The sequence below is a fragment of the Centropristis striata genome, chromosome 12, assembly GCF_030273125.1.
Source record: "Centropristis striata isolate RG_2023a ecotype Rhode Island chromosome 12, C.striata_1.0, whole genome shotgun sequence".
Classification (NCBI taxonomy): domain Eukaryota; kingdom Metazoa; phylum Chordata; class Actinopteri; order Perciformes; family Serranidae; genus Centropristis; species Centropristis striata.
In genome coordinates this window covers 26,525,571-26,537,501 of record NC_081528.1, presented here as the reverse complement: position 1 = coordinate 26,537,501, position 11,931 = coordinate 26,525,571, and the positions used below count along the sequence as shown (strand labels likewise).

Sequence of the window (11,931 nt, the reverse complement as noted above, 5' to 3'; positions counted from 1 at the left end):
TTTTTATATTTTTTATATTTTTTTTATATTTTTTTATATTTTTTTATATTTTTTTATCATTTTAATTTTTTTTGGCTTATGCGCATGCGCGGCCTTTTTCGCTTCTGCGCATTCGCGGCTTATCCGACTCTTCTGCGCATGCGCGACCGGTTTCGCTTCTGCGCATGCGCGGCTTTTTGTCGCTTCTGCGCATGCGCGGCTTATCAGGCTATTCTGCGCATGTGCGGCCATTTTTCGCTTCTGCGCATGTGCAAAAAGCCACGCATGCGCAGTAGCGAAAACGGTCGCGCATGCGCAGAAACGAAAAAGCCGCGCATGCGCAGTAGCACAGAAAAATTTATAAAAAATATTATTAAAAAAATAATAATAATAATAATAATAAAAAATAATAGAAATAATAATTATATATATATATATATATATATATATATATATATATATATATATATATATATATATATATATATATAAAAATAAAGAAAAAAAATGTAAAAAAAAGTTTTAAAAAAAGTAAAGAAGTAAAAAAGACAGTGGTGGAAGAAGTGTTCAGGTCCTTTACTTCAGTAAAAGTACTAATAACACACTGTGAAATGACTCCACTCCGCTCATTTAAACTACCTAATAAACTTTTAAGTGGTTTAATTTATAAAAATGGGTAATCATTTTAAATGTATCATATTTTTCATTTTAAATCTTGATCTGAAAAGTAACTAAAGCTGTCAGCTAAATGTAGAGGAATAAAAAGTACAATATATGTCTCAAAATGTAGTGGAGTAGAAATATAAAGTTACATAAAATGTACATAAAAGTAGCTCAAAATTTTACTTTAAGTCCAGTACTTGAGTAAATGTACATAGTTACTTTCCACCATTGCTACCTGCCTCTTCTAACTTATACATATCAGTTAAGAGTCCTCCTTCAGACACTGTATGAGGATTAAAGGGATAGTTTGTGCATTATTATGCAAAACTTGGTACAATTATTGTCAATGCCCTCCTGAGGATAACCCTTTAAGGTTTTATGATCGGCCCCTAGGTGGCACTGTGGTTTCAGTCTAATTTCATATTTGGTACCGTGGCCACACTATTACACTTAAGGCAATGAAATTCATAGGGGTGGTATAGACTGGCCCCTGTAACGTAGACACCCCTAACCCTAACACACCCTGACGGCAACCTCTCATTGAAAAATAAAACCTCAGTCAACCAAATAGTAAAGTGGTCTAGCAGACTGATTGGTGAGCCACAGCTCAACGTGGAGACCTTGTACACAAAACAATTACAGCGCATTACTGGTTCAATTTTAAATGACAGTTCCCATCCATTGCACACAGAGTTTTCAGCTCCTCCCCTCTGGGCGTAGGTTTACAATCCCTAGGTGTAGAACAAAAAGACACAAAAACAGTTTTGTCACTGCTATGCTTTGCACAGGTGTTTATTTATTGTTGCTTCTATGTATGTTTTTACTATTTCTATATATACATTTTAACCTTTATCTACGTTTTTTACAGCCAAAACAAGTTTTACTTTATTTTGCTGTTTTATTTTGTTTATTTTTCTGTCTTCTTTTTTTTTTTTTGCTATTCGTATTTTAGTTCACATCAATATCTAAGTATAGTCTGGACCTCTAAGAACTTTTAATAATTTTTTTTTTAATTTTTTAATTTTTTATTTAACTTGCCATTTCTTAACTCCCACTGTCTTAAGTGTGTGTGTGTGTGTGTGTGTGTGTGTGTGAATGATGTGTGATATGTGCCTCTTTTGTGTGTGTGTATGAGGACTCTATTTGTACCCAGAGGTAGATTTTGTTTGCAGTATGAAGTAAATAGCATAGATAAAAAGATAAAAAACATGATGATGATAATGAATTTCATTGCCTTAAGTCTTATGGTCTGGGCACAGTGCCAAATATTAAATTAGACTGCCACCAGAGCGCCACCTAGGGGCCGATCAATAAAACCTTCAAGGGTTATCCTCAGGAGGGCATTGACAATAAGTATACCAAGTTTGGTGTTAATCCGACCAACCGATTTGGAGATATAAATTACTTCAATTTAAAGAGCGCCACCTAGTGGTCATCGGCCAATTTTGTACAGAGCCTCAGGGGCTTAAGGGGAAATAGGATCTTGAGTTTCATGTCATTCAGACACACCAATGTGGAGATATGCAACACTTTGTGTTTTGTGTTTAAAACAGCGCCACCTGCAGGAAGTTGTTATTTAATAACTTGAGTATTCTTTGGGTTATCAAAATTATTTTAATAACTTTTTGTTATGAGGGTCCATAGATGCTGTGTGAAAAGTTTGGTGCAAAACGATGAAATTGCCTAGGAGGAGTTCGAAAAAGTATGTTTACGACATTTTGCAAATTTGCAAAAAAACTCTAGGCGAAAATGGGCGTGACCTATATCACGGGATTCAGCACAACTCTTTTTGAATGTGCGATAACGTATGTGGGAGTTATTAGCCAAAACACACTTTCCTTTATTATAGCGCCACCTAGTGGCCAGGTGTGACTTATATTTAAAGTTTCATGAGTTTTGGGGTATGTTCAGGCAGTGAAAAATGCGATCATTTGGGAAGAAGAACAAAAAAATAATTCGAAATACAATAGGGACCTCACAGGTCGTTGCCTGCTCGGGCCCTAAATATGAATTGAAAATGAGCATAATATGTCCTGTTAAAGGACAATAAATACTGGCCAATAACTGTATTTAGGTGAGTGTTTGTAGATGTGGTCATTGTTGTTAGCAGCACAAACTTTTTATAAATTTGCATGATAAAAGCCTGACCAATATTGATATTTGAGGGTCTAATGATAAAATATTGATCAGCAATGAGTGGAGAGAGCTGTGGAATGATATGCAGCAAAGGTCCCTGGCCAGACTTGAAGCAGGGACAATCGTAGTTTATGGTAAGTGTCTGAAACCCCCAGGTCACCAGAACATGGACACAAAGGACATTTTTTTTAATATGGGTCCTATAAATTTGGTTATTTAAGAATTGTGAGCATGATTTGTCTTTTTTTGTGAGCAGGAAATTTGGACAGTAAAGTAAAATTTTCAGTGCTCTCTGGAGAACTAACTATATAACACAGACAGATTTATTTTACCTACGAACAGAGTTGTTTCCCACCACTTCCAGCCTTTATACTAAGCTAACGTCTCCCGGCTCCCGCTTCATATTTACCTTACAGATATTGAGAGTGGATTTAATCTTCTTATCTTATTCTTGGCAAGAAAGCAAAGCACATTTCACAACATTTAGAGCCATTCCATTAACAAGTGGAAAGCAGCTGATCCATCCTGATGCAGTGTCCCTGTATTTCACACCCACAGCACTTAGTGCCTTTTGTCCCACTCTCTTCTCCCTTCCATCTTTCATCTATATTTCCCTCTCCCGGTATTGTTTTCATTTCTCAGTCTGCCAGGGTTTTCCCCTGCATGTCTTTGACTTTTCCATTCCCTCCCCCCCAGGGGAGCTTGCTCTCACAGCTTACAGATATCTGCCAGTGGAGAAACATTACAACTATTGCAGATGTTGAAATGTTGATCCCATCCCCTCTCAGCCCCAGATTACCACCGCACCAGGTTTGCGGCACATCCCTGCTGGTTCTGTGTGCAGCAGGCAGCTGTTTCTGTCCATTGAACAGGCTGCAAACTACACTATAGTGGAGTCTGTGAGGCCCCTGCAATGAACAACCAATCACTGCTCTAAATCCATGCTGATGTGTAAAGCCAATTAGGAGCCGGGATCCAGTTGCATAAGGAATCTGATTTTGTACGGTGGATGTAGGCTGACTAAGACCTTATGGAGACAGAGAGGGCCTGTGCACATTACTTGGTAGAGGGTTTATGAGGGCAAATTGGCATGGGATTGTATCGTGTTCTCCTCTAGGAAAAAAAATCTGCTGTATCTTTTTACCTCCATCTTTGGGACAGCAGGACAAAATGCCATGCTGTAGTTAGTTATTGCTTTGAAAGACATTATATCTGAGGTGCTTTAAAGCTGGAGTGCTGGACTTTTACATATCAATGAACATCCATTAGACTCAAGCCATGTCAAAGAGTTCACACAATGCTGACTGGGCCTATTGCTCTGTAATTTTTTAAGTATACCTGGGTTGTGGTTTCTGTGTTGGCTTTTTCACACTGGTGCACCAGAAGTGATGCACTTTACATTCACCAACCAGAGCTAAATGGGGCGGGAAGGGAGGAAAATCAATAGGGATGGAGCAGCAGCTAGAGGTATGGTGTAGGCTATTGCGGAGAATCCTTCAAGAAAGTTCCTGAATTGAATGCTCCAGTGGAGACAAAAGTTTGACATTGCAGGTTTAAAGGTGCAGGACTGTATAGAAATTCTAAAGAAAGATAGTTGATTGTTGAGTTCCATTCCTAGGTCATCAAATACTGATGCTTTGGGTTCGTAGATGGACAATATCAACAACACAAAGCTTGAAAGTTAACAACCCAATCCATTTAGCTTCTACTTACTTACTTTTGCTGATGGATCTTTTCATTATCAGGTGAAAGTCTTTTTGTGTTTCTTTGTGGTTGTTGCGTGTCTCTTTGAGTTACATTTTGTAGGTGAAGACCACTAGGCCCATTCATTAAACATTCATGAACAAAAGAAAAGAAATGCGACATTCACATAGATTCTATATCTGGTTTTAATTGGTACATCAGATTTTTTTCCAAGCAAAAATAGTTTCTCACAATGACTTCTCGATAGCAGGACAATTTTATTGTCATGTTCATTGCAGTTTTTTTTGTTATTGTGTAATTTCAGTAGAATCTACAGTCCAGATAACTTCAAGTTCATTACAAAATAAAGTCTTTGCAATAAATAAATATATAGATTTATATTTATACTTTATATGTAGAAAATAAATATATTGTACATCTCATAAATAGGATCACCCATATGTACACCTCAGCTGCTTGCATTTTTAGTAACGTTCCTGACACTCTGAACGTTACAAGTCACCATCCTTTAAAAAAAAAAAAAAAGCCCATCACGATTCTTTACAACCACAGTCAGAGAAGTGCTTTTGTCCAGAGCTTAATTGCTTGTTTGGCACACAAGTCCTACAAGACGCTGCTTGATATTTTATTTAAATGTGATGAATGAAATCACTAGACTCTGATGGTTACATGGGAGACCACAGCTGGGACTTGGGGGTGTGCAGTAAGTGCTCTTTCATCTATCACACATTCATCTTAGAGATTGTATTCCACCTCTTTCATCTTTGAGTCTGAAGAAGACTTAATAAAACCCCAGTTCACCTTGCAACAGTTTGTTCTCTGCCTCACAGACATTCTTCTTCTTTAGTACCTGACTGTCACAACCTGTCACTTAACATGCATGCAGCACATAGTTTCTTCATCTCCTATCTATCGTTGTGGAATGTGCCCTTTCTTACATTTAACTGAGTATAGTGCATGACAAATGCACAATCTGCAGTGCTTCTTGTCATTTGTAGCCCTTAAAAGTCTCTTCTTGGTGTTCTCATAGTCAACCATTCCTTTTCCTCCCCACCAACTTAGTGCTGCTCTTTGTTGCAGCATGTCGCTTCAATATCTGCACATTCACCTTTAAAAAGTGGTTATTGAGAAATCATGGCACCTGATTTGATCACCCCACAGCTGGGCAGTCATGCGGGCCTCCTCCGTCCATGCAGTGGTTTTACAACAATTTTTCTGCCGACATCCAGGAACATGCACAATGTTTATGTCAGTGCTTGGCAGTGGGCCGAGGTGCAAACACAGTGACCTCAGGGGGAGCTGAGGGTAAACAGTTCTGTACCAGGTCCAAAATATCCACAACACCCCCTCTTTCCTCTTCTGGTATTTCTGTTCCTGCGGCTGTAACCAGTTCTCCAGGTGTAAGCTCTGGTCACCTGTACTGGAATAAGTCCCTGTACGCCTGCGGGATCTTTTCAATCTCCACTGGCCGGGGTAAGAAGTGGGTGAGTTTCTGATGTTTTTTAGTCCTGTTGCCCTCCCTGGGCGAGCCGTCTTTGTTTAAGGCCACGTAGTAGAAGCGTCCTGTGTCCGTGTGCTTGTACAGAGTTGAAGCGTACGTGTTGTACCAGTTCTCCTCAAACTGCTCCCTGAACACACATTCTGCTGTCAGCTTCTTCTGCGGGAGAGAAAGCAACACGTCAGTCACATGCAGCTAAAGTCCTGCTTGCATGTCACTCGGGGAGAAGACTTGCAACAGAAACATAATGTAACAGACTTAAAAATGCAGCTCAGATTGAGATGGATGATGCCACTTTGCATGCAGGTTCTTCCTTCCCTAATGTGTTTATGTGTTCATGAGAGCCTGACTGATTTTTAGCTGAAAAATTGGCCAATATCTAAGGCATATCTGTTTCTATCTGTAACATAGTATATTTTGTCCAATATGTGCTGATTTGAAAACTGTTTTTTAGAGAATGTATAGGGCAGAAAATAATGTTTGCTGTGATTTTTTTTTTTTTTTAAATGTTCAGCATGTTCAGCACTGATACTGAGCTGTTTATTTGAGTTTTATTGATTCTTTTCTCCTCGGTTTTCATTCCTAGAATTGGTTCACAAATAATACATTGTATGTACGTATAATGTATATAGTGTTAATAATATTCTTGAATTAAGTTATTTGTATAAGACAGCAGTCTTCATAGTACCTTTTCATAATCATGTTGGTGCACAATCCACATAGAAAAGTTCTAAGCTCAAAAATTTAATTTATGGATTTATTGACAGGTAATCTGTGCATTTTCCCCATCTAAAATCAGTATCAAAAGTCTTATATCGGTCGGGCTCTAATTTGTATTACCTATCCTGGACTGCACTTAAATGCTGAAATGAAGTACAAGCTCATTAAGGCAGGTGCTCATTATGACAAAAGAGGGCAAGTCATTATGAGTTGGTTTCCACTTTACTCCCCACTCTCATTCCTCAGACCTGTTCACCTCTCCTTGTGCAGGGAGAATTATTTCCCTCCCTGTGATGCAAGAACAGCGAGCAGGCGCACAATCTTCCCTCGCTCTCTCACGTTGCTACACACACACACACACACACACACATACACTTGCACACAGCGGCTCTCAAAGCCTTGCTCTACACTGACAGCGCAGCATGAGCGATGGCTGCGGGTTCAGCAGGTGAGAGTGTGCTGGCTGAGTGAGTGTGTGAGAACAATAAGAGACATCAGGGCTCGAGCTGCTCTCCTGCCAAGACCAGTCAGTCATGCAGCAAGAGGGTCGAACCACAGTAGAGTCAGGGGGTACCGCCGAGGGCCAAATGTGAACCCTTTTAGAGGGTGTCACTACCCCCCACTCTCCCTTCCTCCACTCTGTTAGGACTAACTTTTTTGACTTAGCGCTTTAACACACGTTACAGTTCTAAGTGTTTGTGCAAGAGTCTCGGTTTTTATTCCAGCAGCAGTTTTGTTGATTGGCTGTCAGGCTCTGCTTGGCTGCGGCTATGTGGTGAAGCTGTTGTCTGTAAACACAGCCCCTAGGGCACATGACTGGGCCAGCTCCATCCTAATACACACACACACACACACACACACACACACACACACATCATCAGATCAAAAGCTTGTCAAGGTCTGCCGGTCGTGGGACGGAAGCACCCTTCTACCTGTTCCCCTCCCCCTTCCACCTCCTGGCCTCTCAGCTCCAGACAGACGTGTCTACATCGCTCCCTCTGTCAGTCAGGTGACTCAGTCAGGTGTGCAATTACCCCCCTCCCACCCCCACCAATCACTGCCTCCCACCATCACCCGCTCCCCCTCCCCCCAGGGTCAAAGCTCCAGGATGCCAGACTCTGATAGCACGCAGTAACAATATCTGCACTTTCAACATAATGGCCGTGCTTAAAAGTAGCCTCTGTTCGAAACGTTCAGAGCCAGGGGGGGAGTGGGAGCCCCGAGAGGCCCTCAGGTAATGCCCTGGGACACCTGATACAGGTAACCCTCACATACTTCCCCTTCATTGTCTTTATCTCTTCCCTTTCCTCTCCTCCTGTCTCCAGATACCAAAGTCAGCCAGGATGAAAGGAAAAGCTAACTGTTCCCTACATTTACTGCGGAGAAGCACAACATATTTCTTCTATATTTTTAACACTGCACTCTAAACTTGAGTCCAGCTGTGCACAGAGAGGTAACCTCCACCAAATTCACCCGCAGCAACACATCCAAAATAACTCCAAACATCCCTGTCTCCACTTTGGGAAAATATGTAAATATTTCTGCATATCTCAAAGCTAAATGAAGAGGTTAGTTTGCTCTAGTCTGCTTTTTCTTGAATCCCTTCACATGGAAAACAAGTATGACAAGTTACTTTCTTTTTTTCTACTGCCAGTGTTGCTTTTGATCATTGTTCATTGGATCTATTGTCTTTATTCAAGCAACTACAAGGTACTTTTAATTGATGTTGTTCTGGCGGCCCCTGTGGACAAAAGTGGTAGTGTTTTCATGAGCGTCATGTCCCCGCGTCGTAAAGATCTCGATCTGGCTAGTGCGTGCATTTTTTTTCAAAAGTGAGTGAAAAAAGACGCAACTTAGTGTTATTTTCTGCTTTTTTTGCAGGCTGCATAGCGATTAAGTTATGCATGTATTTGTGGCTATGTGATAGTGAAACCAATTAAACTTTGTTTTAGCCACCAACACAAATTCATATCTTAAAACTATGTCTTGCAATATATTTCATAAATGAAACAGACATATAACATTACATCTCTTGGAGATTCAGGATTGATTTTGAATCATTTCAAATCCGATGATTCTGTCCCAATTAGTTGTTTTTTTGTTCTTTGTTTTTTTGTTTGTTTTCTGATCCTGCACAAATATCAGCCATAACTATAGAATATAAGGTAAAAAATAAAATCCTCTAAAGAAAAATATAATCCTGCTTCCCTTTAACTTGCTAATGTACTGCACACTTTCAAATTTTGCCTGGGAAAATGTAAAGCTAGACTCCTCTGGTCTGCATGCTTAAAATTGTTTCTCTTAATTTTGCAGGAAATTGGATCAAAGGACAGGCATTAAGAATGACTGACTACTTAAAAAAAAAAAAAAAAAACAGCCAATCTTTTCTCTCATAATCTTGTTTGCTTATGTAGATCACATAGAGGCATCAGTATTACATTGGGAATGTTTCATAAACAGTTACAAAGTCCCTGCAGTGGCTTTAATTTCACTGGTCCCCACACTGCAGAAAAACAGCAGAGGGAAGATGTGACGAAGATGTGTGAAGAGTGTGGGACTCTGTAGAAGAAACACACACTTTGTTTTGTCTCACTGTGGTTTTCCCATCTGCCACGTACAGGAACCTTGATAACAAACTGTCTCTCAGAGTGCTCCTGAAAATTTCTTTCTGATAGCTCACTGTACTGACTTATACACGGAAAAAAAAATTTCATTTATTGAGAGTAAAATGGTGCATTCTGTAAAACCAGTCACGTGTGTCGAGTGCCAGACTTGTTGTGAATGTGATTGTTGCTCCGTGGCGAGGGCGGGCTTGTTAATGAAAGGAGAAGGGTTTTTTTGACTCACCGACCCATAGAGCTCTCCTTTCTCATTCATGCCGAGGTAGAGTCCAGCGTCCACCCCTCTGATGCTGACCAGACCCACTGCCAGACTGATGAACTCCAGGATACCTGGGGTCAAACAATGCACACAAAAAAACAGTCAGGAAAGCCCACAAAGAGGCACCACTCCCCAGAAACAAGTGGCCCCCATTTATGTGACAGCAGACTGGCCAAAATATGCATCAGTTTACTGGTTTTGGGAGCTTTATTTCTACTTTACAGCTCATTGTACATAGTGTCCTTAATCACTATCATTCTTGTGTGTTCAAAGAAAAGCTCCATTCTGTGATTAAAAATAATGCTATTTTAAGGCCACTTCATCACTTATTTTGTCACTGATTACAGCAGAGAGACACGTGTGGACCGGATGCACCAGATAAAGATCTCTTTGATTTTCTAGCTTCTTTTTAAAGCCTGGTCTAAAGAACATAAATCACTGCTTTAACTATAAAGGTTGTGGTGTCTATAAATGTGTGCATCCTGTCTTTGGGACTTCCCAGTGGCTACTAATACAGAGCGAGAAGTCACTTTTATGAAGCTGAGATGTGGGTAAGTTGTTTAGAGGGCTGCTGACTCACTGGAAGTTACAGTAAAGTGTACTTCAAAGACGAGGAAACAAGCGGTGAAATTAAAAGCTATTGGCTGTTGTGATGCAGGGGTTAGTCAGAGAGGATCCAGCTGGCTGTGCTGACTGGCAGAGGCCAGCTTACAGCCACCTGGTCCCCATCTCAGCGACCTCATCTGATGCCAGAGGATGACAGAGAAGATCCCTCTAATTTTTATTTTTTTTGTGGGGTGAAGAGTGTGTTTCATATCCCTCTAATCAAAGCCATGTCTCGCAGCTCTGACAAAGACCTTGCATTTGAAAAAACTAAGTGAAGCCAGAAACAAACACGCGGACCACCCATCCCTGTAAACCGGCTTGCTTTGGCTCAAGTCTGAACATTAAACCTTCCCTGAATTCCGCAGTGGTCATGCTTTAATTTAGGGTTATTCCGCTCTTTCCGCAGCGGCCTGCACCTGTGAGATGACTGCATGGATATGAGGCGCGAGACATGTGCGTATCTGCCCTCTGACCTCATTTGTTTATCGTTCTCCCGCGAGCCGCACCTCGCTCCATTTACATTAATGGTAGCAAATCTTCTGCGGGCGCGGGCGCGCAACTTGGAGACGCGCACGCGCTTGCTTGTTTGCGGCTTTGAGGAGAGACACCTGCCCCCCACGCGCAGCGGGGATTGCCAGAGAAAGGTGTGTGGCGCTGCTTTCCTGCGCGCCAGGTGACAGTGACGCACGAATGCGTATTCACTGGGGATGTGCTGCAGGAAACAGCCGCTTAATTAAACTCAGTTCAACAAGTTTGATAGTAGCCTACAAGATATATGATATGTGCAAAACTGGTATTAAATGTGGTTATATTGATGAATACCGGAAGCTACATGTTTAATTTAATCCTCAGACAATAATAGCCTATAATAAGTCGTTGATGGTTAAAATAAACTAAAGGCTTTTTATGTTGCTTGAGACATTCGCATTATATAATATAATCTTCAATATCTTTCTCATAATTTAAGAAAATGTTAATAAATAGGCTCACCAAATCTGCTGTGATCCTGTCGTGTCCCATACACTGTCCCATTGGGGAATATCTCCAGCTGGAAGCCGGTCCTGCAGTAGAGCTGCCGCCGCCTCAGGATCCCTTTGAGGTGCCCGAAATCCGTCGGCGACCCCCGCTGCAGCCTCCCTTCAATCTGCCCCAGCCGCTCATTCAAGCCCACTGGGCTCTCCGGTAAGGGCATATTCCCGAGAGCAGGAAAGCTTTGTAAATCCAAGTCGATTGTCCCCAGAAAACTCCCGACCTCTGCCATTGTGTGCACAGCTGTCAAATTAAGCGACGGCATTTAAAAATGTTCGGTGACTCAAGCAGGGAGAAAAAAGTTTACACAAGTCCAAAGCGTACCCAGCGCGCCGCGCAGATCCTCTCACTTTATTGATCGTCCTGTGCTATAATCATCAGTTTGATATCTCTGTTTATCAGATGGAAAGACTCTATTATATACATACTCCCCACGCATTCTCACATTGGATATTCAAACACAAGCCACGCCTGGCTGGCATCCCTTCTTACGCGCATCAGTTTCCTCACTGAATGTGTACTTTCAGTCCAACTTTTTCCGCTGAGGATGCCGCTGTTTCTGTCGCTGCTCTTTCACAAAGCTGTATCTCTATCTTCCGAGCGAGCAGATCCGAGTCCACAAGTTTCTTCTCATAGCTCCTGCGCTCCTGACTGCGCTCCGAGACTGTCTGATAAAAGCACATCGCCCATCCTGACGCAGGAAACGCTGGCAACAG

The 11,931-nt window shown here is 41.3% G+C and overlaps 1 protein-coding gene across 1 annotated transcript; it reads right to left on the bottom strand.

Moving 5' to 3' along the window:
- Positions 1-5,650: 5,650 nt before the first annotated feature.
- fgf16 (fibroblast growth factor 16) lies at positions 5,651-11,480 on the bottom strand. Its single transcript, XM_059346660.1, has 3 exons — positions 11,177-11,480; positions 9,548-9,651; positions 5,651-6,139 (listed from the first exon to the last, which is right to left on the bottom strand). Exons 1-3 carry the CDS (start codon positions 11,478-11,480, stop codon positions 5,894-5,896), a joined length of 654 nt encoding a protein of 217 aa, XP_059202643.1. The 3' UTR covers positions 5,651-5,893.
- Between the last annotated feature and the right edge of the window lie 451 nt (positions 11,481-11,931).

Coding starts and splice junctions, on each gene's coding strand:
- fgf16 (XM_059346660.1), bottom strand. CDS start 11,480: ATGCCGTCGCTTAATTTGACAGCTGTGCACACAATGGCAGAGGTCGGG. Junction 9,652..11,176: donor ACAGGATCACAGCAGATTTG/GTGAGCCTATTT, acceptor GTTTGACCCCAG/GTATCCTGGAGTTCATCAGT. Junction 6,140..9,547: donor AAGGAGAGCTCTATGGGTCG/GTGAGTCAAAAA, acceptor TCTCTCCCGCAG/AAGAAGCTGACAGCAGAATG.